Source organism: Alexandromys fortis, unplaced genomic scaffold (genome assembly GCF_014885135.2).
Source record: "Alexandromys fortis isolate MF-2015 unplaced genomic scaffold, M_Fortis_MF-2015_v1.1 scaffold_53, whole genome shotgun sequence".
Taxonomy (NCBI): Eukaryota; Metazoa; Chordata; class Mammalia; order Rodentia; family Cricetidae; genus Alexandromys; species Alexandromys fortis.
Window position 1 is genome coordinate 8,740,894 of NW_026067939.1, and position 24,048 is coordinate 8,764,941.

Sequence of the window (24,048 nt, forward strand, 5' to 3'; positions counted from 1 at the left end):
TAAATATAGTGTATCTTTTTTCATTGGAAATCTTAAATTAGCTTTTATTCAGAGGGATGGAAGAGTTTATGATACTGGAGACAGAAGCTTTAGAAAAAGACTATCTGCTAACAACATACGCATCCAGTGTTTGAGTTTTATTCTGATTAAATAAGGCTAGTGTGTTACTTCTTAAAGAGTTATTTTATGTGTATGAATATATTTGCATGTATGTATGTATGTGTATCACATGCATGTATACAGAAGAAGTTATTAGTCCCTCTGGAATCAGAGTTAGAGATGTCTGTGAGCCACTATGTGGAGGTTAGGAATTGAACTCAGGTCCTCTGCAAGAGCAATCAATGCTCTGATAAACCTAGCTATTTTCCCCGGAACTTGTATGTTACGTTATGATACCATAGCTTGGATGCAATTTTTAGCCTATTTGAAGAAGTATGTATTTCAAGTGAAATTCATTGCATATCTTTCTTAAATTTAACTAAACTATCAATCAATACTTTTATTTATAAAATAAGAAATATGAGTTTTTAGATAAGTTACGAAGTATTGTATTTTATTTACCAAATATTTAGAACTTTGTATTAACTTCCAAATACTTAAGAAATGTGTATTGTAATGATAAGCAGAAAGAAGTGGAAGGTTATGACGGTTAAAAGACCATAACTAAAACCCCTGAAGTCCACATTCACGGTAGTAAATGCCTGCAGATTTTTGTACATATACATGTCTGCATATATCCTCAGTTTTATCAAGACACATTTTCACAATAAACACTTAAGGTAGAATTTATAGGGAAACAGACAGGGGATTAGTATAATTGGCAAACATGTGGTAATCATGGCTTTCAAAATGAAGTGTTTTGTCTAATTCTATGTTATTTCTGATGCACTATAATATAATATCAATAAAAATGGAGATGGAAATGGGAGCAAGAAATACACACATAAATGTGTGCTTATATCTTCTATACTTAGTGTGAATGATTTCAATGCAACTGGGATTAAAATTTACCAATATTCCTTTCCTGCTATGTTCAGTTTATTGAGTTACATACATCATTTCGAGGTTTTATGGAGCTCTTTCCTTCACACAATCCTCTATTATTAAACCATATACGTTTTTTTCCCTATGCCTTGTAGAAGAGTCCACATGGCAAATTTTAATTAAAATATTTTTTATTATTATGCTTCTTTTTACTGTTTCTGTTGCTGTATCCCTAGTTGTTAATCACTTTTGATTGTGTAATTAAAAACCCATTTTGGTTATATTTCTACTTCTTATGCAGATGGCCATTATTCTAAGGTCATTTCAGTACTTCAATTTTCTAGGTACAAGCAAACAAATAAGAAAAAAAAAAAAAAAAAAACCTAATTCGGTAGGTGTACAAATTAGGGATCGACCACATTTGTCAAAACAGTACCTCAGCTTCAGACTTGCCAGGGGTCAGACTGACCAGACTGTGACTGAATTACATAAGTACCCCTGTCATCTTGTCCCAAACTGATCAAGGGATTTCTGCGTTTTTCTCCCTTAGAGAATCTATAAAAACCTACTATGCACTCTGCTGGCCGAGCTCTCTGAATCTCTTCTCACGCTGTGTTGCCAAATTGCTCAACTGTTCTTGCAAACCCACCTTGTACTTTTGCTACTAAATAATCTCAATGGAGAAGGAAATATGAGTGAAAAGAAGTGACAACCCACAGCCAGAATTTCATGTTTATTCACTTACTATTGTGATAGATATTGAAGAGTAAGCCCATTGCAAGCATTTAAAAGTGTGTACAATTAACTGGAAATCATGAGGAACATAAATGTTATTCAAAGTCACTGTCACATATTCTGGTCCATTGTGACCCACAAATCAGACCTTGGCCCTTAAGTGCTGTAATTACCAACCATATTACAATTATTTCTTTTCTTTTATATTTACTCTCTTACAAAACTTATCGTTTTTAGTTTTCATTATATTTTAGTGCAAATTCCAATGACTCCACAGTGTTTCATACGATACACTTTGGTAGACTCTAGTCATAAACTTATATTTATCACATTTGCATGTTTTCTTCTAAACTGTTGATAAATACTCTCATCATTCTGATTATATGAAAGTATATATTATCTTCTTCAATGTTATGTATGCATGCAGACCTTCTTCAAGTCATGTTGCAGCCTGGGTGTGAGGGACTATGGGATGCACTGCTCAGAATTACAGACATTGCAACCAGACCAGTAGTTAAAATTGAACTTGAATGATTACTTCAACTTCTCAGTGCCTACACATTTTAATTTTCAATTATATAATGGGTTAAGATGTTAGGAAAAAGATGAACAAAGGGACAAATCATCCTAAACAATGTCATATAGGTATTTATTAGATATTTAAAATGATTTGAACTTTATTATACACAAAATGAAATGTCACAGGAAAATTATTACATAGGAAGTGATAAGAGTTGTCTTTCAATTGAAAATATCACTCCTATAAGCATGAGGAGGTAGCATTTGGAGTGGCAAGAATGAGAAAAGAGGGGTTGCCTGACTAGTGCATTGTACCAGAGAAAATTCTAGGCTGCCTTCTGTCAAGCATGTGACTGTGAACAGGTGAGGTCTAAATTATCTTGCTGTGCATGCTGGAGGCACAAATGATAACATTTGCTAATATATTATACGAAAGGATTAAAACACAGCAAATGCTTGGTTTTAAGCAATGTGACATTTAAGTAAATGTGACATTTACAGAGCAATGAATAAACCTATGAGTTTACATATGATGTTATATGATTTTATATGACATGGCAATCAAGGAGATGATTGAAGAGAGAACACAATACTGATGATGGTGCAGATCTGAAAGGGAAGCTTTGAAGATAGTAAGGACATCAGAATCTACCCAACTTTTAAATTATTTCTCAACAACCACTCATTGACTACTTACTATATACACAAGAATTTAGTAAATACTATTAGAAATTTGGACAAGATAAATATTTTGCTTACATATTTGTTAAAGAAGGTGACGACGGACAAGATCAGCTAAAAACTAACAGGAGGAAACAAAACAGAGAGGAAATATTTTTAAAGACTTATTTTTGTGTGTGTGCATGCATGTGTGTGTGTCAGGTCATGTCTCAAGTGAAGAGATGCTTTTAGGGGCCAGGGTTGGGAACTGGATTCCCTGTAGTTGGCATTATAGGCAGTTATGAATCACATGATGTAAGTGCTGGTATCTGAAATCTAGTCCTCTTCAAGTGCGGCAAGTTCGCTTAACCTCCAAATCGCCCACATCTCCAGCAACTGGGAATGTAAATATTAAGTATGTTGAAAGAAACAGTAATATCTTAAAGTTCATTACATGTTATGCTATATTAAAAACCCTAATACTGTATTACTAAACAATTCAGCTTATTTTCCTCAAAATGAGATAATTATTCCTCTTTAGACAGATGTGCAACATTGCCACCTAATAAACTCTAAAGTAATCATGTAAATTTGTGTAACAACCAGGCTAGGTTATATGATATGCAATGAGTATCACAACTATTTTAATATACTATTTGAAGAGGATTCTAGATGAGTTTATTTAATTTTTTTAAGGTTTATGGATGTTTTCATTTCAGAATTGTTTTTCATTGAATTTGTCATTTGATAATTTCTCTTATTTGGACTTTCTTTTCTTTTTATTTGTTTTATTTTATTTTATTTATTTATTTATTAAAGATTTCTGCCTCCTCCCCGCCACTGCTTCCCCTTTCCCCCCCCCCTNGAGTGAGGTAAGCCAGACCCAAAAAGAGGAACATGGGATGTTCTTACTCATATTTGGTTTCTAGCCAGAAATAAAGGACATTGAGCCTATAATTCGCGATCCTAGAGAAGCTAAATAAGAAGGTGAACCCAAAGAAAAACATATAGGCATCCTCCTGAATATTAACCTTCATCAGGCGATAAAAGGAGACAGAGACCCACATTGGAGCACTGGACTGAAATCTCAAGGTCCAAATCAGGAGTAGATGAGTTTATTTTTAAAAGTCAGTTGGACAGAATTTATTGAAAACCTTGCTGTGGAAATAGGTACATTAGATCATCAATGCTCATTCTCATTTTTTGCTGTAATTTTGCTTTTATTTTTGGTTTAATTTCCGTGTGTGTGTGTGTGTGTGTGTGTGTGTGTGTGTGTGTGTAATACACGAGAAGGTCAGTAGAAACAGAAAGCATGGCATCCATGGGGGCCTGAGTTTCAGGTTTGAGCAATCTCAGATGAGGACTGGGAGGGAACTCAGAAACCAGCACTCAGAATCCCAGCACCATCACTCTTCCCATCTGGTTTGGCTTTAGTCTAAGAAGCAAGTTCTTAATTAAAAATGTGACTTCAGGAGGAATTTTTGATCTCTAAAAGGAATGCTTTATTCTGTAGAAGAGATAACAGATTGGATTGCATAGAAACATTTCATGTGGGAGCAACATTAGATTTTGTCATCCCACTTCCCTTATTTGTCCGTATCTCCCCTGGTCTGTGCACGCACATGCGTGCGCGCGTGCACATGTGTGTGTGTGTGTGTGTGTGTGTGTCTGTTTATGAACAAATCAGTGATTACATATTTAGATTTCTTTCTATTGTGATTCCTTGGTGAAAAATGATTGAAAGAGACCCAAACCGTGGAAAGTTTATTGCATGAACTCTGAAATAATTTTAAGTTCTTGTGTGATTTTGGGGTATAGCAGGGAGAAGGATGCTGTATAGTGGCATCTGCAATGCATATGATGTGGAGAACTCAGTGCTACAGTCTAACAAAGTTAAAGGAAGACAGGGATGATATTTTAGAAATGGGAATGAGCCTTCAGACGTATAGGACGATGAAGTCATGCACAATTAAAGGAATAAAGAAAGCTAGAAGAAAATGGAAGAGAGTCTTCAGGAACATCCAGGTTAGGTAAAACCAAGGAGCAAGAAAATCTTTAAAAAGTTTAACTACACCGAATTTCCCTGCTACACTGGGAAGCTTTCTAGAGGGAATCAGTGAGGGTTTTTGAAAGTTTCGGGAATACACTTGATTAGTTCAAATTTAGTATTAGTTTCTTAAAGTAGCATGCCTCTTTCAAGAAAGATTTTTGATTTTTATTTATCCCATGTTTGTGGCATGAGATATTTGTCACATAGTGTGGGTAGGTGATATGAAGTTTGTGCATTCATGTACATATCTAGGCAGATGGACAGATTTTTCTCATCATAGGAGTCGCTGAAATCTAAAATACAGCTAGCTGAATTGGCAACCATGACCTATTCATTGACTCTACAAGCTGCATTTATAGTATTTCTGCCACGCACCACGTCCCCGTGTCTGTGCTCTGTGCGCTGGCACCCAGTTAGCGAGCTTCGGGCAAGGGAGCTGGAGGTTAAAATACACAGACACACACAGAGACAGCGACATGGCTCATCCTTGAATTCTCCAAGAATGCCCCTTTATTGTGTTCAGGGGCAGATTATATAGAGATAGCCACGCCCCAGCCAAACCCACCAGAAACCACTCTCCTGCCATCAGGAACTCCTGAAGGTCTCGTGCTCAGAGCAGCTGTAGGCACTCAGATCAGGGGATTACAAGAAATTCAGGATCTGGGGTCTCACTGCTCCCAACATATTTCCAATGCCAAAATTTTAATTTTTTTGCAGAACTTATTTTCACTGTCTTCAAAAATATATGTATTATTATTTTATCACTTTACTCCTATTCAGATGTCCAGCACCCCATATTTTTCAGAGTCAGTAAAACATACTGACTTGCAGAATCAGATTATAGATAACACTCACTGGTCCCCTCCATGCTTACCCTCTCTATATAAGACCCATGGACTGCATTCACTGAGGCTCTCCGATAATGCTTGTCTTGCATTCTCACTATACCCTGCACTGTAGACCATTATTACTGATGTCCTGGGTGCGGCCACATGTCTGCTACTCACTGCTCATCTCACCATACTGATTGTCTCTTCCAGGACGTTCCCACTTTGGAAGACATAATGATTTTTATCTTTTCCACAGTTGAAATTGGTCTGTATTTCTTCTTCATATAAACTAACAACAACAACAACAAAAACTCACTGGTATATAGCATCCTTGATATGAAATCTTAAACTTTCTACACACATGATCTGTTTCCTATGTAATTCTCTAGTTTAGTGCTTTCATATGCCTGCCTTGTCGCATTTTCTTTCTATTTTTCTATCACTTCATGCCTTTGCATGAACAGTTTCATCTTCAGAAGGCATTTTCTTTGATGTCCCGCAGCATCAAGGACTAGGTTGCTCAGTTTTGTTTTGTTTATTAAATATTTTTTACTTTAGTTAGCCACAGAACAATCATCAGCACACTGGCAAATTGCTCATCCACCACAATAGTTATGCACATAAATTGCTGTGCAGCCAAATACATGACTTATAACTGATACTCTGTAAATATTTGCTAAATTGATTAAATTATAAAATATTATTCAGATGTGACATAAAGTTTAACACAAAGTTGCTTTATACATGTATTTGTATTCATAATGTTGGACAAGACAAAGAGACTAGAACCAGATGCCCAAATAATGATATAATTGCATCTTTATTATAATAATTATGTAGTTCATTTTAATATGTTTGAATAACAGTCAAAATGAAAGAAATATTGTTCTGATCATTGTAATTACCAAAATGGATCCTTTTATTGTTAGAATTGATTGATTATGCAAAGTTCCATCATTTAATTAGTAAAGGAAGAATAGCATGAGCATAACTCTGTAATTTAAAGAAGCAGCTATAAATAATGTCCTATCACTGAGCTCATATGGTAAATAAATGGGACAAAATCCACTATTCCTAAAATAACAGTTTTTCTTAAAAAGTCATTTTTTTTTATTTTCATTTTCCTATGATGGAAAATGGAGAATAAAACTTTGTAAATTCTTTTCCATTTTAAAAATGGAGCTGAAAGCTGACAGAACAAAGTAACCATTAAACGATATGAGGTCATTGCATTTCAGATGGTAAACAAAAGCATCCAATCTCTGATAAATTTTGTAAATTCATAACAAAACATTTAGTTCTCCAGTTAAACTGTTGTGCTATATTATTTGCCTAATTTTGCACACTACACACAGAATTTTATTCTTCAGCCTTTCATGATAAATATCACTTTGGTGTCACATGTCCCTAAAACTTATTTGTCTAAGAAGAAGTATATTTGAGGGCTGGAGAGATGGCTCAGTGGTTACGAGCACTGGCTGCTCTTCTACGGGTCCTGAATTCAATTTCCAGCACCCTCATGGGGGCTCACAACCATCTATAATGGGATCTGATGCCCTCTTCTTGCATAGAAATGTACATGCAGATAGATCCCCTATATACGTTCTAAACAAGTAAATAAATAAGTCTTTAAAAATATATTTGAGTAATCTTTAAGTGTAGAACAAAGGTATTTGCGTACACTAAAATGAGTTGTAGTTGGTTTAAACCCTGTTAATTTTGCTGGAAAGATGACTCAACAGTTAAGAACACTCGCTTTTGCTGAGGACCTGGGCGTGTTCCTCTCCACAGTACAGACTAGAAGTCGCAGTGAAACCTCTGACATCTAGAGTGGTAAGATCTCAGCGATGTAACAGAATCAGATGAGAAGCAGATTCCATTCCATGTCTAGTAATTCAACTGTGCCCAATTCCAGTCTGAGTGTGTGTGAATGTGCATATGATATACTTGAGAAAACTTTTTCTGAAATTAAATAGGTGAAGACACTTTGTTCTAGACTAGAAATGTGGTAAATTCAGTTTGCTTCTCCCCCTGCTTTTTTTTTTTCCTTTCTCCCATTATTGGTCATCTATAGCACTTCTTTTGAAAAATTCAATAGTTCAGAGTTTCTGCAAGTGGATCCCCCACACTGTGAACACAGACTTTTAAAAAGAGAAAAAGAATTCTGTCTTGAAGGGAAAAAAAAAAACCCTACATTTATTCTGGGTCTTTATTTGCTCTCAGAGCATTAGTATTAAGTTTGAGAAACAATATATTCAAAAACTAAACTGCTAAGAAATAAGAAATCTTATCCTTACAAAAAGATTACATACAAATGAATCAATAAATGAATAAAAATCGGGACTTAGGAAAATGTCTGCCAATTTTTGTAGCCCTGTTGTTATAAACAAAACACAAAATTATTGTGGTCCATTGGTCATCTGATGTAGTTTAAGACATTGTTTGTGAATGACAATTGTTCATTAGATGAGATAAAATTCTATAGTAATTAGATGAGATAAAATTCTATAGTAATCATAACAATCAAATAAATGGAAAGGTATATTATTATTTTACATGCCGTATATTGGTATTTCTAATTTCAATGATAGTAGTGTTTATTTCTTTTAATTTTTTTGCTTTATTCAAAAAATTAACAATTGCAGAAAACCCAAGATTTAAAAAAAATGAAATATTTTACACATTTTTGTTAAGTTTCCAACCAGTATAATTACTGTCTAGGCAGTTTTCTAACATATTTTCACACAATTTAAAGTGGTTAATAAGTAATGTATACCATGAAGCCCATGGCTTTATGTAGACATTAGGCTTTGTATCCTGGTGCTTCCCCCAAAGTCAGTGTATGAAAGCCTTCCTCTCCCGGGCATCTTTGTTTAGAGGAGGGTTCCACCTTCAACACTAGGCTGTTTGTGGATGAATTTGAACTTGTAACTTAAAGCACCACTTGGAGGTGTTAGAGTTTAGACACTAGAGACTACACTGTTGACATGCCTTGAAGGGTACAGGACCTGCCGAAGTCACATGCTTGAGTGGACTAGTGTTTCTTCAGAACACCTCCACTTCCTAAGTTGTCTCACTCAGGACTGAGAAGTTACCTGTCTCTGTAGGTTCCCAAGCTAATTATACAGGAGTACAAGGAGAAAGGTGTTTTTTAGAGCTTCCCTTCTCTGTGCTAAATATTACCCCGCAAAGGGATCACGAGCCAGAACATTTTCAGTAATTGAGTTCTTGCAGAATACTCTATTGTCTGTCACTATTGGAAGTATTCCTGGTGCCGTGAAAATGTAGTGGGACTTCCACAGTTCTCCAATTCCTGCACATATCACTTTCATTTTCAACCGTTCCTTGAGTGTTCTCAGCATCCAGGGTTGTTGGAACTGTTCCAGATGATGATTTTAAAGATCACTCCTTTTTTGTTTGTTTTTTTTTTTTTGGTTTTTCGGGACAGGGTTTCTCTGTGGCTTTGGAGCCTGTCCTGGCACTAGCTCTGTAGACCAGGCTGGTCTTGAACTCACAGAGATCCGCCTGCCTCTGTCTCCCGAGTGCTGGGATTAAAGGCGTGCGCCACCACCGCCCAGCCGATCACTCCAAAAGTTAAACACGGCAAATACAAGTTAGACTACAGTGAACTAAACAAAAAAATAAATAAATAAATAAATAAAAAACCTTGCGAGTTGTAATGCATGATTTCTCTATGGCTGGTAGGTGATACCATCAAAACTTTAAAAGAAATGTGGATGTATCTATGATAACTTTCTTATGTTGCGTTAATTTCCACAACTTCAGGTATTGAATGATTAGTGCATTGTGGCATTGTGTTCCTTATTTTACAACAACCACATCTTTATTCTGTTTTCCACATGATTAAGCGAGTACATTCCACTTTGTAAATAAAATGTGAAAAAACATTTTAAATTTTCAACATGTTATTATTATTTGCTTTATAAATGTGTGTTGGTATGTTTATTTCTCTAGTATGGTCACTGGGAAAACTTCATGCAGCATGTCAGTAAACTGTAAACTTATCCCTATTTAAAAATAAGGGTTACTGAAACAGCTACATTGAAAATTTGGCTAACAGTTTATTATGAAAGCAATTCATTCCAATATTTTGATTCACTTCTCTATATTAAAATATCTACTGGAGCATAACCAAAAGAATAAAAAGAAATAAAATTTCATTTACTCTCTAAGAAAATTTCTGTTCCTATTGAATGAATAAGTAACAAAATTAATTTTAATTTGATATTCAGAATTTAGGGATTATTTTAATGTAACACTATATAATTGTTACATATATGCTCTCCAGTATACTAAAGGTAAAAAAAAATTCTGTAGTTAAAAGGAAAAATAGAAAATAATTGATGAATATCTCTGATATAATTTAAACACTTTTGTATCTACTTCATTATAAACCTAAGAAATTGGTAGAGTATTTTAATGTCAAATGGTGAAGAAGACAATATTAACATCTGCATATCTTCAAAACTTCCACAGTTGTTTAATATAAGTTTTCTTTAACATCTACAATTATTTCCTTACAAAAATATAGGTGGTTCCCTATTCTACAAGGTCTGAATAATGTGTTTTCCAGTAGCTCAATCTTTCTAAGTAAACAGTGCACTATCGTAGTTATTTTAGGAACGGATTGTTTAAAAATGAAATCCATGCTTGCAAGTTCTAATAGGGGTTAGTCTAAATATTCTGCAAATATTTTGGTTTCTAGTTTCCATTTTTCTTTCATTCTTCATTTCAAGATTCAGCATCTTTTAAAATAACTCTTACAAAACATTCATTTAAAGGGGTTATCCTTTCTCGAGTAGAAAAGAAAATAAAAGAAAATTCAGGAAAAAAATAAATTCACAACAATTTGTAGTGCTTAAGACGCTCCAGCTAAGGAAAAAGAATCGTTCTCTCTTTCATAAAGTTAATAGTGCAGATTATTTTGCCCATCAGTGTTAACCCTTCTTTCCTCTGCTCACTAAAACTCCTGGGAAATCTGTACTGTTTTGCTGAGATCTGCTGAGCTCTGGGACCATCTCCTGGAACACACTGAACAGCACAGAGGTGTTCTGTCACCCTTCAGTCCTTGTTCTTCCATCTCCACTGTGCTGATCCGGTTGTCAGGATCAATTCCCAATTGCAGGGTCCTGATAGTTATTTCTCATTTTCTCATCAATCTCTGTACCCTTTGCTAGTTTTCTCTTTGACACTTTTCTTAGTTTTTACTAAACCTTTGGTGCTAGGGACTATGTTCTCTTTTCTCCATGCTTTTAGTTTAGATTTGAGCTTATCAGAGCTGGCAAAAGCCTGAAAGAAAACATTCAGCTAAATGTGAAGGTCAAGTTTGAGGATGAAGCCAGTGGTAGAGTGCTTGTCTAACATACATGAGAACCTAGGTTTGATCTCTGCATAGCAAAACACAAAGAAAGAAAGAAACAAAGAAGGAAGGAGAGTAAATATTTCTACCTAGTCACCAAATCGGTTTTTAATGTATTATCTATCAATCCTCAATCAGACTATCATCTATCTATCTATCTATCTATCTATCTATCTATCTATCTATCTATATCTATCACCTATCATTTTGTAGTAAAACTATTGAATCCATAGTCACAGCATGCTATAAGACATTATCACTATCTCTCCCCAAGTAGAAATAATTTACTAATAATTAGTATAAAAATAGAAAAAAAAAGCCTTTCTTACTTTCTTTTTTCTTTTCTTACTTTCTATGTGTTATAGTGAGGCTCGCAAGTAGATTGAGTGCCGTAAGGACTAGACATGAGTCATTCACAAAGCACATGAAATAAAATGGAAATGTTTCTCTGGCTACAAGGGTAAATTATAAATCACAGCTCTTAACAATCTTTAAGGATTTAAGCAATACAAATTATTTGAATGTGTCTACCAGCTAATCAAAAAGTTTAGCTACCTTAGCTACAGCACCAGCATAAAAGTTGTGAGACCATTCTGCCAATGTACAGGTCTAGGCATGAAAAGGGCTCTATTGAAAGCAAGCACTTCTGCTCAGCTGGTAACAATTTAAAATGTAATTCATTTAAGTTGCATTAGTCTCTTGATGTGGGAGTCCTATCTGTGTGCTGTGATTACCATTAATGAATAAAGAACTGCTTTGAGCTATGTCAAGGGCAGAACAGAACTAGGCAGGAAAAGCTAGGCTGTATGCTGGGAGGAAGAAGGGCAGAGTCAGGCTACACCATGGAGCAGCCAGAGTCAGACATGCCGGTAAACCACTGCCACATGCTGATACACAGATTAATGGAGATGGGTTAAATTCAGATGTAGGAGTTAGACAGTAAGAAGTTAGAACTAATAGGCCAAGCAGTGATTTTAATTAGTACAGTTTCAGTGTGATTATATCAGGTCTAAGCTAACCCGGAAGCTGGGAACCAAACAAGTTTCACCCCCCCCCCCCCACACACACCAGTCTCTAATTTTGTTTCTTTTCAGACACCTTGGTATGTTATTTGGGTTGGCTTTGAACTCAATATGTAGTCCAAGGTAGTCTCGGTCTCCAGATACCTCTATCTCATACTTTAGAACCTGGAATTAAAAATGTGTACCTAATGACCAGCTGAGATTGTTCTTTGGGAAATATATACAAAATACTGAAAAAAGACCAGGACCATGTGATTCATTGCCACCATGTTGATCTCTGCTACCATGATGGAAACCTTCTGGGACTTAGTGCCAAGGCCTCACTCTCTTACGCAGTCAGAATCTTCATTAATGTTTGGTTTTCAGTATAACAATGTTCCATAAAGAATGATGAGATGTTATTTTATTAATAGTTAATTATTTTTATTTGATCTTTTAAGAAATGTCCTATACTTTATGTGGCAATCCCACTTAAACCGGAGCAACATAAGGTATTTTGTATATTGTTTCTCAAATATCCAAAAACAACGCAGAAAAGAAAAAATTAGTATTCCTATTTCATTCCTAGGTAAAAATGGAATGGTTGCCTTTTTCCCTGCCCCAAAGGATACACAGAACTTCTCTTAGGAACAGAACGAAGGCTAGGGAAGATATACCTTGGTTTCTCCACTGCAGACAGAACTCAGCTTGAAACACCGGTTTGTACTAAGAGCTGTGCCGACGTGAGCAATGCAAGCTTTTAAGCCCCACAATCTTACTTCCACCTGCTGACAGCGATGAGTACCGCTGTGATAATGAGATGAAGAACTAAGCAGGGAGCTAGGATACGTCAGCAGCTCATACACAGGGACGCTTGCTAGTGACAGGGGCAACACTATATCTCAAAATAATTAGTCCAAATATTCTTCGATCAGTACTTTCTTGAGCCATCCTGTCTTCATGATAAGCTAAGTTATGCTTGCTAATATGTGAAGTGAAAAGCACTTTCATTAAAGACTAGGCTTAATCATAATCATATGCATTCTATTTTAAATGTTAATTCTCTAAGAATCATATTATTGTCCTGAATTTTCAAGGACACATTTAAAACTCCACATGGTTTGTGGCTGGGGCCAATATCATGGGCCCACCTTAGATTTTGCCCCATCTTCACTTTTTGGTTTCATATTTTGCTGTTAGTTTGAGACAATTCAATTTCAGTGTATTGTTGTTCATTTTCTCCTTTGACCTGAACTGACAGCTCTAATTCTGCTCCCTTCCCAGTTATTGGGGAGGCAGAAATGCAAGAATCTTCTGAGCTCATAAATTCAATGCTACTTTTGCATAAATGATACTCCTTCTTAAGAGAAAGGAAAAGAATAAATAGTTAAAGCCATGGTCGTAGAAGTTAGGATATGTGATAAGTCAGAGGGTCACAAAACATTTTGTTTCCTCTGGAATAAAATATGAAATAAACCTTCATTTCTATTTTGATGTTTATAATACCTGAAAGCTTTATTTATTTTCTCTTACTTTTCTGTCTCCTGATTCCTCCTCTCTGTACCCCACACAATCCAAGTCACAGGTAGCTTCACTTCTAATTAAATGCCTTGCATTTTATCTAAAAGCTTCACTTTCTAAATGTAAATGATTAAATAAAATGAATGAGTTAGTCATGATATAACATGAAATTAAATTAATAGCACTAATGATAAAATCTCTGCAATACACTCATGTGCTGATATATCAGTCTGTTTCTCTGCCTGGTACGTGTGTGTGCTTTTATTTGGTTATAAATTTTTTTATTATAACTTGAATAGTGTTTTTTTGTATTCTAGGTTTGGACTGTCTGTTGCATTTTATATGTATGTGTGTGTGTGTCTATGTGTGTATGTGTATTTATTTGGTTTTTGCTTTGATGGTTTGTTTGTTTGTTTGTTTGTTTGTTTGTTTTTTTGCTTTGATTTTTGACAACAGACCTAATGTTCGTGGGTAGGAGATGACCTTGAAAAAGCTTGGGAAAGGGCAAGAATATCATTAAAATATATTTAAATTTTAGAAAGTTAAAAACTATGTAAGGCTATTACCCCATTAATATTGACACTTAACTTATAAAAAAGTCAATAGTTAATGCTTTCAGGTTAATATAATAGCATCTATCATGATGAGATGAAGTAGGAAAGAACCCATTAGGTATGCAGATTTAACACTCTTTAGCATGCGGATCCTAGGTGTTCCTGACTGGAAGAGGATGTGGGAAAAGGAAGAATTTCTTGAACCTCATAATTCTCATTAAACACAGTTTAGACAGAGCTGTCTGTTAGAAATGTGTGTTGTTTTATACAATAAAATATTTACAGTAACATTTGACTATTGTATTATGTTACTATACTATATTCAAAGTTATGACTTTGCATATGTCTGATCTTTGGTAATCCATTTCTATGTGCTTTCTTCAAAAAATTACTTTTAAAATAAGACATCAATTCTAATATTAAGATGGATACAAGTAACGGGTGGTGGTGGCACATGCCTCTAATTCCAGCACTTGGGAGGCAGAGGCAGATAGAAACCTGTCTCAAAAAGCCAAAAGCAAAACAAAACAAAAGATGGATATATGTACAAATGGGCTAATGTTATATATTTTCAAACTATAGATGACATTTGGAAATGAATAGAAGACAAATTGCATTACTCCAAGTAAATGGATGTGATAAATATTGGTTTCTGGTTTAAGATGCCTTCTTATTGTAACATAACATCTACCCAAACCACACAAAAACAGTGTATTCCAAAATATTCATTGAAGCATATTTTCTTTTATACCCTTCTTCATGGATCCAGTCTTTGGTGGAGGGGAACATCTGAATCTCCCTTCTCTCATTTTGCTATTATTGATGGTAAAATAGTGATTTTTCTTTGAAATAGTTCCCGGGGTAATGTAAGCTAGACTTTAAATTGTCCCATAATGCAATATGTCCTTTTCAAATAAGTTCTATTAATGCATCAGATTTTTTGCCTACATTTATATTCTAAGAACTTCCAGTTATGCTGCAGTTAGCATTTATCGTTTCATCTATTTCTAAGTAAGTCCTTACCTATTCCTAGGGGAAGAGAGAGCTGAAATAGTAAAAATCCAAACTGTCAAGGTAGGGACAAAATATATCCATGGGGATTTTAGGCTTGGTTTTTCTGCAAAGTCATCAAAATGTTCTGTTAGGGTTAATTATGATAATATACCACAAATAATTACAGAATCGGAGAGTAAGTATATTTTTCTTCAGTCTGGAACCACCACACGAACTATTATCTATCACAAAATCTAATTATATGTCTGATAAGAATTGGAACAGATGGCCAGATGACAGTCCTTCACAAATTTAAATTTATCTCCATATCGCATGTAGTCTAATATTAGTCCTCTCTCCGCCCTTATCCATGCCGTCACACACACACACACACACACACACACACACACACACACACACACACACGTTCGGAGAGGAAGAGAGAGAGAGAGAAAGAGAGAGAGAGAGAAAGCATGCACTAAACCACCATCAGATCTTGGTGCAGAACTAGAATAGTTTAAAAAAAAATGATTATTCCGAGTCTCCTTGAAGATGCAGAGTACTGACTGTGTTGGCACACTGTAGAGGGCCGGTTTTGAACTGCATAGAAACTCTGTGCAAGGGAGACTGGAGGTAGCATTCTTGCTGATAGGCTTGGCAAACCAAGTTGGTTGGAGGCACACCTCTCCCATCAGTAGAGTGCCTTGCCAATGGTCAGTCCTTGAGAACACAGATGTGCACTGTAGTTCAAAGGCTCTGATTAGGTTGTGGTTTGTCTTCTGATGAGGTGTTTTTACATATTATATTACAACAAGAGTTTTTCTCATAACACCGAGCTTTTGTTTAGATTAGCTAGGGCATGAAATTAGTAGCCACCAAGTGACTAGGCTATGATACCATTTTCATATATTATGGGAACCTAGTTTGAATCATGATTTGAGTATTATAAAAAGAGCACTAGCTTTGCAATAAAGTATGCAGTTGTATCTTCTACCCTGCATCCCATGTTCTGATTTCTGCAGCACTACCCAGGGTCATCCATAACCCAGGAGATTGGGGAAGGGTCCCCAACAGCATACCAGAAATCCCTATTTCTGTGTTCCTTCATTCCCCAAAAAAGAAATTATAGTATAACATATTATACAAAGACATTCACAAAACTGTTCATAATATTCCCAAGCAGAAAAATAATCCTTATAGATAGGTTATTGAAGTGTAGTATAATCTGTGAGAAACAGAAGCCCATGTCTCAGATGAAGAAGTAGGCTAAGGAGTTGGTTCTGTGATTAAAAGCATTTAGCATTTCTTACTTTTCCAAATGTCCTGATTTCAGTTCCAAATACCTACATGGTAGCTGACAAGTGGCTGTAATTACAATTCCTGGATTTATGCATTCATGGCCTCCAAGATAATCAGAGGCATATTTAGTATATATATGGACAAAATGCTCCACATTAAATAAAAATACACAAACAAATTTCTTCAAAAAGTAGCAACTATAAATAAAACACAAAAAAAAGTTCTACTTAGTGAGAGGAAATGTAAATACAGAAGCAGGAAGGAAGATGAAATAACATTAAAAAAAGTCATAGGGATCATTGTATCACATATACCTTAAAAAACTTATAATACAAGCCTGAGGAAATGGCTCAGTGGTAAAAAAAAAAAAAAAAAAAAAAAAAAAAAAAAAAAAAAAAAAAAAAAAAAAAAAAAAAAAAACTGGCTATCCTCCCAGGCTGTCCTTCCTGAGGTCCCAGGTTCAATTCCCAGCACCCACCTGGCAGCTTACAAAGTCAGTAACTCCAATTATGGAGGAATAAAGTAAAATAAAAACTATAGAAGACTCAAACAATGTTAAATGAGATGTCTTCGTCTATAATGACAATGCTTCCTCTAAGAGCCAAAAACAATCTAACCAAAATACCTAAATCAGGCATTTCTGAGTTGTTAGTCTGATTACAGGCATATTGGACAGATCAAAAGTTGTCAGACTGAAGTCTATGCAGGGTGCTGAGCAAGCATGAAAACGAAATAAGAAAAGAGCCATGCAGAATGAACAACTCTGCAGGATGATGAATTATAGATATTAGTCAAAGTTTATCAGACTAGGTATGAAAATTATATACCAATGAAGTGTATGAGCATCCCACATATATTTAACTAACATGTAAGAGTAATTGATTGGAACTGTGGTGGAAACATGAAATTCTCCTTCCTAAATGATAAGCACAGCTTCAAATCCAACTCCACCTCTCTTTAATATTGGCTAGGACATGAAGATTAATAGAGAGAAAAGTTCAGATATTCTGATAGCATGGGTGCCAACATTTTAAAGAGCCACAGCCTACTTTTCTGCTGGGCCAAAATCATCTCAGGGCCTTTACCTCGAGGTCTGTAGGACAGAGAAAAAAGCCTGGCTCAAGTTTAAAGGATAGTCTCAAAGCTACCAAGTGAGGAGGAGACAGCTGTCTCTCATTGGCTGGAGGTACCCCCACATCACATGATGTCACTTAACCTATAAAAGCTGATGCTCACACTAATAAACTGAGTTTCTGCTTTGACTTGATCCCTATTGCGGCTGATTGTCCTGCATCCTGGGGCTGCAGAATGGGCAGATAGTGCACTTGCATTTCCCTGTGGAATAAGGCACTAAGGAGACCTATCACTCACTTTTCCTTTCTTGAAAACACATTTTGGGAGTGTGGGGAAACACAGGCTATCACATGTTCTCAATCTTGGTGTTGCTAACATTTTGAAATATTAAGTGTTTGTTTGGTGTTCTAGGCATTAGATCATACTTTTCACCACCCCAAAATGGGCTCCAAGTCCACAGTCAGTCCTCCATGTCCAGCTGGGTGGTATATAAGGCAAATTGTCTAAACTTGAGAAGTGTAGAATCCAAGCATGTCTAAAGTAGCACTTGGCCCCTTTACCTCGGCTGAAGTTCACTTAATATTATCACTTGTTAGTATTATCATTCATTTCAAAGCATACATGACATCTTCCTTTGTTCAACTAAACATATGGAGTCTGAGGAAAATTGTCTTAACAGTGAAATCTATCGTGAGGATATTCTACTTTGTAAGGCTATTTTAAACTTTTATGATTTGTTTTATAAATATCATTTTATAAGTTTCACATTATAATTAATAAGCCAGCCTTCATTTATTCCCCAGGAAAATTCACTCATCAGAAGTGTACTTAATTAGGGTTAAACTATTCCATTAAATGTCAAAGACTCTCCTCTTTGATCTGAAGCTATGTATCATAAATAAGATATTAGACATATTCTATTAACTCTGTTAATGGGAACAGGGGAATTATTAGTTTATTATTAATGTGAAAATATGAACTGTTTTAAAATTTGCAAACATCAACGTCAGGCCAGCTTGAGCAATATAGGGAAAGCCTGTCTTAAAGATTAGAAGAATAAGGGGGGGGAGGTAAATTCCAAGAGATTATACATGCTTCTAGGTTTATGATGGAGTAAACCTAGACTCTACTTATGACGGAGCAGGCAATATTGAAAATAGACTTAGAGGAACTAGTGTAGCTTAGCAAGGTAGAATGTCAAGACAGCTGGCTGCTTTGCTACAAAGTGTGTGGGCTGGAGCTAAATTCTCACTGTCAGGGATATCCAACATCATGAGAGACTGTAATTTCTCATATTGCTAATCCAGAAAAGGATAAATCCAAAGTATGATTTCTAGTGAACTGTATCAACTCCGCAATATCCTACTGAAGACAAGGCCCAGTGGATCCATTTGCAACTAGGGATAGCCTACATTTTATTATGAGTCCAGAACAACATCACGAAGATGAGATGAAAGCTAGCCACAAAACTCTTCCAATAGAAAAACAATTTAGATAAACATAAGTCAAGTGAAGCAGGCTACCTCAAAGGTCTGATAGAATCTTCTAGAGCCAAATTGCAAAACTCTGATGCTATGAGACTTGAGTTTAAGGGGGTAGGAGAACTGCCTCATCTTCTCTCCACATTCATATTCCTAAGAGGGACATACTTACTCCTCTGCCCGATGTCACTGACCCAGGCTATAGACAATGAGAAGACACATTCTTTCTTTTTCTTAAACCTAGTAACCTATTGTAATTCTGATGCAAGCATTTACTTCCAAACTTTGGTTAACATCATTAAAGTGTTTTTGAAACGTTTTGGAAATGAAGTAAAAAAAAAAATAGTTTACAGAAAAATTTTCCGGTAATTTTTCTTAAGCACTGAGAAACAAAGCTGAAATTCACCACATAATGAGCTACAAAGGCAGCTTAGCTAGTAAGAGAAGGTACTGGAAATGCTTCTATGCTTCTAATGAAGTCTGCAGTAGAGGCCAAGCAAAGTGAAGCAAAACAACACCAGGCGACGGTTATAGAAATCAGCACTTACCCGTATTTTGCAAAATTTGCCCAAAATTTCATTATGGATCGACTCAAATTTTCCTCAGCTCTCGTATAATTCGCTCCGCTTTCCAGAGGTAAACCAAAGACAAATTCGATTTCAGAGCCGTGCATCACACCCATCCATTCAGGCCAAGGAAGTTTGGAAGACAGGTGTTCGAAATAGTAGAAAAAAGCATCATTTTTAAGGTCTGAAAATGTCTTGGTAAGCTCCAGTGCAGGGCAGATGAGATTGTAATCCCCAACAACATCGTCCAAAGCCTCCCGGTAAACTTCCGGTGTCTGGTCACCTAACCAATCCACATAGTAAAAAAGAATTGCTTCCTTTCCCAAGCTGCTCACGCCAGGGAAATACATATCTAAACCTTCTTGAAGTTCCCTCCGAGTGATGAGACTGTCATTGTCTTTGCTGAAGCCAGGAGCCCCATACACTAGAAAAGATGACCCTTCATCTTTGTTAACGCCCACTAAGATCTGAGTTTTTTTCACTTGTCCGAGTTGGAGCAGTGTGTGGGGTATATCAGTGAGAAAATCGCCATCCACCGTTGGACCAAAATAAACCGATAAGAGGGAATCAGTGGGGAGAATGAACCTTTCATGCAGAAGAATTTCCTGAGGGTCTTTATTTTGAAGGCATTTAATCATCTCCGTCTCATTCTCCTTTGAGCAGCCAGTAAATTTAGCTAAGGTCCAAGTTCGGTTTCTGGCTTCCTCCGGAGACATTACTGCCCAGGGGGCATTAGAGGAGCCACTTTCCAGAATGGCTCTGGTAAACAAGGGGTAACTTTGGGGACAAAGCAAATGAAAGTTCACAGAGGCTGCTCCTGCACTTTCTCCAAAAAGCGTTACACTTTTAGGATTCCCTCCGAAGGCAGCTATGTTTCTTTGGACCCAGTGAAGTGCCAACTGTTGATCAAACAAACCCATGTTTCCCGGAGCCTCAGAATTTCCTGGTAAAGCTAGAAATCCTAGGGCACCTACCCTATAGTTCATTGAAACTACAATAACACCTTCAACCCGAGCTAGAAATTTCCCATCATAAACAGGTAGAGAGGATGTCCCAGTTTGAAAGCCACCACCGTAAATCCATACCATGACGGTAGCATTTTTCGGTTTAGGTGCTGGAATCCAAACATTCAGATACAAGCAGTCTTCGCTGAGGTTCGTGTTCGGGTTCCACATTTCCGACCCCTGGAAACCGGGGAAGGCTTGATCTATGTTCTGATAACAGGAATTCGCATATTTGGTGGCATTCTGGATGCCAGACCACTTGTTTAAGGGTTGTGGCTTTTTGAATCTTAGCCTACCAAGAGGAGGCTGTGCGTAGGGAATCCCTAGAAAGGCAGTCACTGTGCCACCGAGAACAGGTAGGCTCAGTCCCCGGACTCTACCAGCCTTGGTTGTGACTATGAAGTCTTCTTCAGCGGGTGACTTCCCAAAAAACAGGCAGAGAAGAAAAATGTACGGGAGGAAGTGGGTCTCTGTGACGGTGGTGCCCCGGAACTGCATGCTGATTTCTAAGAGAAAAGTAAGAGCAAAAGGTTTCAACAGCCTTGGAGATGCTGTGTTATGGCCCAATGATGATGAGTCACTAAAATACAGTAGTTCCTAGTTACCCTAAATTTATAAGACCTAATGAATATATTAGTAAACATTGGATATGTATAAGTACTAAGAAGAAAAATCAATTGCTAACCACTTAGGGAAAAAAAACATAGCAAGGAAATATATATGATCTTGCCTTGAAAAAAAAAAACATTTTTAAGTATATGAAAGAAGTTTAAGCACTCCAGTTTGTCCCAGGTGTGTATGCTATCGTTCAGTACACATGGCTACATTAAATGAGGACTAGCTACGAGTGGACATGTCAGAAGTAATTTGTACGTGACTGGAGGGGAAAACACAATTGTTTTCTCAAATAGCATGGCAGAATGACGGAAGTCAGTTAAGAATATTGAGAAATCTCGAGGCACTGATCATGAACTGTCTTCCTGTATTCCATGTTTTTTTAATAGCCCCCCCTTAAGTATATTTTTCTTTTATACAATCTTAGTTTGTTTCAAAAGAAAATTGAGACAATTTATTTGCAAAATGTTAAAAATTAGGCAAATGTAATTTAGTTACAAATACCAACACTAACAAGCCAGTTTTTTCCTCTGGCTATTAAACACAGGCTGCTGAGCCGTATTACCTGTAGGTTTAAGGGAAGTTCTCTCAATTTTTTTGATAAAGATGAGAGTTTTCTGTGAGAATCACAATTTCCTCGGTGGGAGACCCAAGTGATATTTATGTGAGAGATGACATTGGCCTAGACAGACATTTTACAAGGCTAACAACAAATAATTTGTAAACTGATTGAAGCAAACATAAAGTAGTTAAATATATTTGCTATCAAAGTCATGGATACTCATGCATTTTTACGGTGTACACAAGTCATTGAAATCAGAGGACCCAATGCTGAGAAATGACTGGAATAAGTGGAAGAGGCAACAGTGATCTTTGTAAACTACAAAATGAAATGTATCTAATATTGTAGTTAGGTAATATTTATTTATGGTCATATGAAGACTCTTTTGTCTGGTCACAGTGTTATTACAATTCATAACATAAAAATCAGTTTCTTTGAAATAAAACTTTCCAAACTCCATAGGATAAAAAGGAATATAAAAACATAATGCAAATATTAAAAAGGAATCAATGTTCATTTATATAGTTTCAAGAAACACAATTAAAATATTCATTAACAGACACTGGTTTCCATCCGCATAACAATGGCAAGCACTCACAAATGCACAGACCTCCTGTAACCTTTTCTAATGCTCTAGTTTTAAATCTCACCTGCCTGCTCAGGAAACTAATCCTATCATCACCAACCATTTCCTAAGACTTTCTGTATGTATAATCAAGTTTGTTTTGCTAGGCCATGAGAAAGAAACAGATGTGAGACCTATGTTCTCTGACCATGAAGAATATCTTATTTTTAGTTTACTTACATTTGTTTTAATTGTGAGGTGGGACAAGTGTCCCACAGTTTAAGTTGAAAATCAGAAGACAACTCAGAATTCCTTCTCTTTTTCCACCCTTTACCCATCAAATCACCTTCCCACACTTTATACCTATAAGATGCTAATTTTAAATCAGTATCATTTACCCCTGCTCACGGGAAATCTAGCAATGAAATCCCAATAAACACATAAATAAGATAAACCATAATAGCAACATTTGTTTTTGAACCCAACACTTTATGACTACATCTTTGGATAATTTTATTAATATCTGTATCTGTCCAAATTAAACTTGTTTCATGTAAATAAGTCTATGTATGAGTTGATGGCTATGATAATATGTTTAGGTTTTAAAATCAAGTCACTTGAGGTTTTTGTTGTTGTTTCATAATGTATTTTTGATACAATTGGGTGTGTGCTAAGATCCATTAAATGTGTTATTGAAACATACTATTGTAAGTTTCATGGGATACTTAAATATTGTACTCACAGTGAGTGTAATTTGTAAGTAATGATAGTCAAACATATAATGATAAGGTAGAGGTCTGGGAACCTGACAGGTACTGAGGTAATTTGATATTTGGACAGGAGGTATGTATTGATTTCTGCTCTTCCTGACTTTCTGTACTTTTTCCCTGATAATAACAATACCCTTTCTCTTTAATAAAGAGAACAGAAACAGCCATGTGGAGGGGTTTTTGTTTGTTTGTTTGTTTGTTTTTGTCATTTTTGAAAATCAGCTTTGACAAGAGAAAATGACAAGGTCCTGGACCTGTCTGTTCCAAGCATATTTCAGTAAGCTAGCCTAGGACCCCTGACTGTTGTCTCTGGGTGTGTGACCTGTAGGGCAGGTTCCCTTTCTGTCCACTGGAAAGATGATCTGGGCTGTTTTTCTTGGGTTTTGCTTAAATATTATCTTATAAAGATTGAATTAAATGCTAATAATTTCAATTTCTAGCAATTTTTGATAACTTAAACTTTTGCCATCATTGGTATAGGACTTGCTCAACAACCAGGACTTTTGCTCAGAAACACCATCCCACAATAAAAATCCAGGTGTGGTGGTGCCCCTCTGTGACCAAGACAATTCAGGAGAGGGAAAAGGAGGAGATCCTAGGGGCTTGATAGGCAGACTGTCAAGAAGAATCTGTGAGACTTGGGTCTGTAGGAGACCCGTTCTGAAACGAAAGTGGAAAGTGATCAATGAAGACACTTGACATCAACCCCTTGCCTCCACCGACCATGTGAGCGTACCTGAGGACACAAATGCACTAAAAACACTCTGTACATGAATACATACAGATGACCATGTGCACAATTGCATGCACACAGAAACAGTTCTTCAGCAGTTTCGTGTGCAGTAAATACAGCTACCTCCATTGTTATTTGCTTGGAATATATAT

General features: G+C 36.2%; 1 protein-coding gene and 1 long non-coding RNA gene across 2 annotated transcripts in view; both read right to left on the reverse strand.

Annotated features, from left to right (window-relative positions):
* Window positions 1–24,048, reverse strand: part of LOC126504897 (uncharacterized) — a 153,042-nt gene that overhangs the window by 81,354 nt on the left and 47,640 nt on the right. The gene's annotated exons all lie outside the window — the stretch shown is intronic.
* Bche (butyrylcholinesterase) overlaps window positions 1–24,048 on the reverse strand; it is a 48,335-nt gene that overhangs the window by 20,585 nt on the left and 3,702 nt on the right. Inside the window, exon 2 of the mRNA XM_050147475.1 lies at window positions 19,630–21,157. Within this exon, the coding sequence (XP_050003432.1) occupies window positions 19,630–21,149 (1,520 nt within the window). The 5' untranslated portion in view covers window positions 21,150–21,157. The remainder of the gene's footprint in view (window positions 1–19,629; window positions 21,158–24,048) is intronic.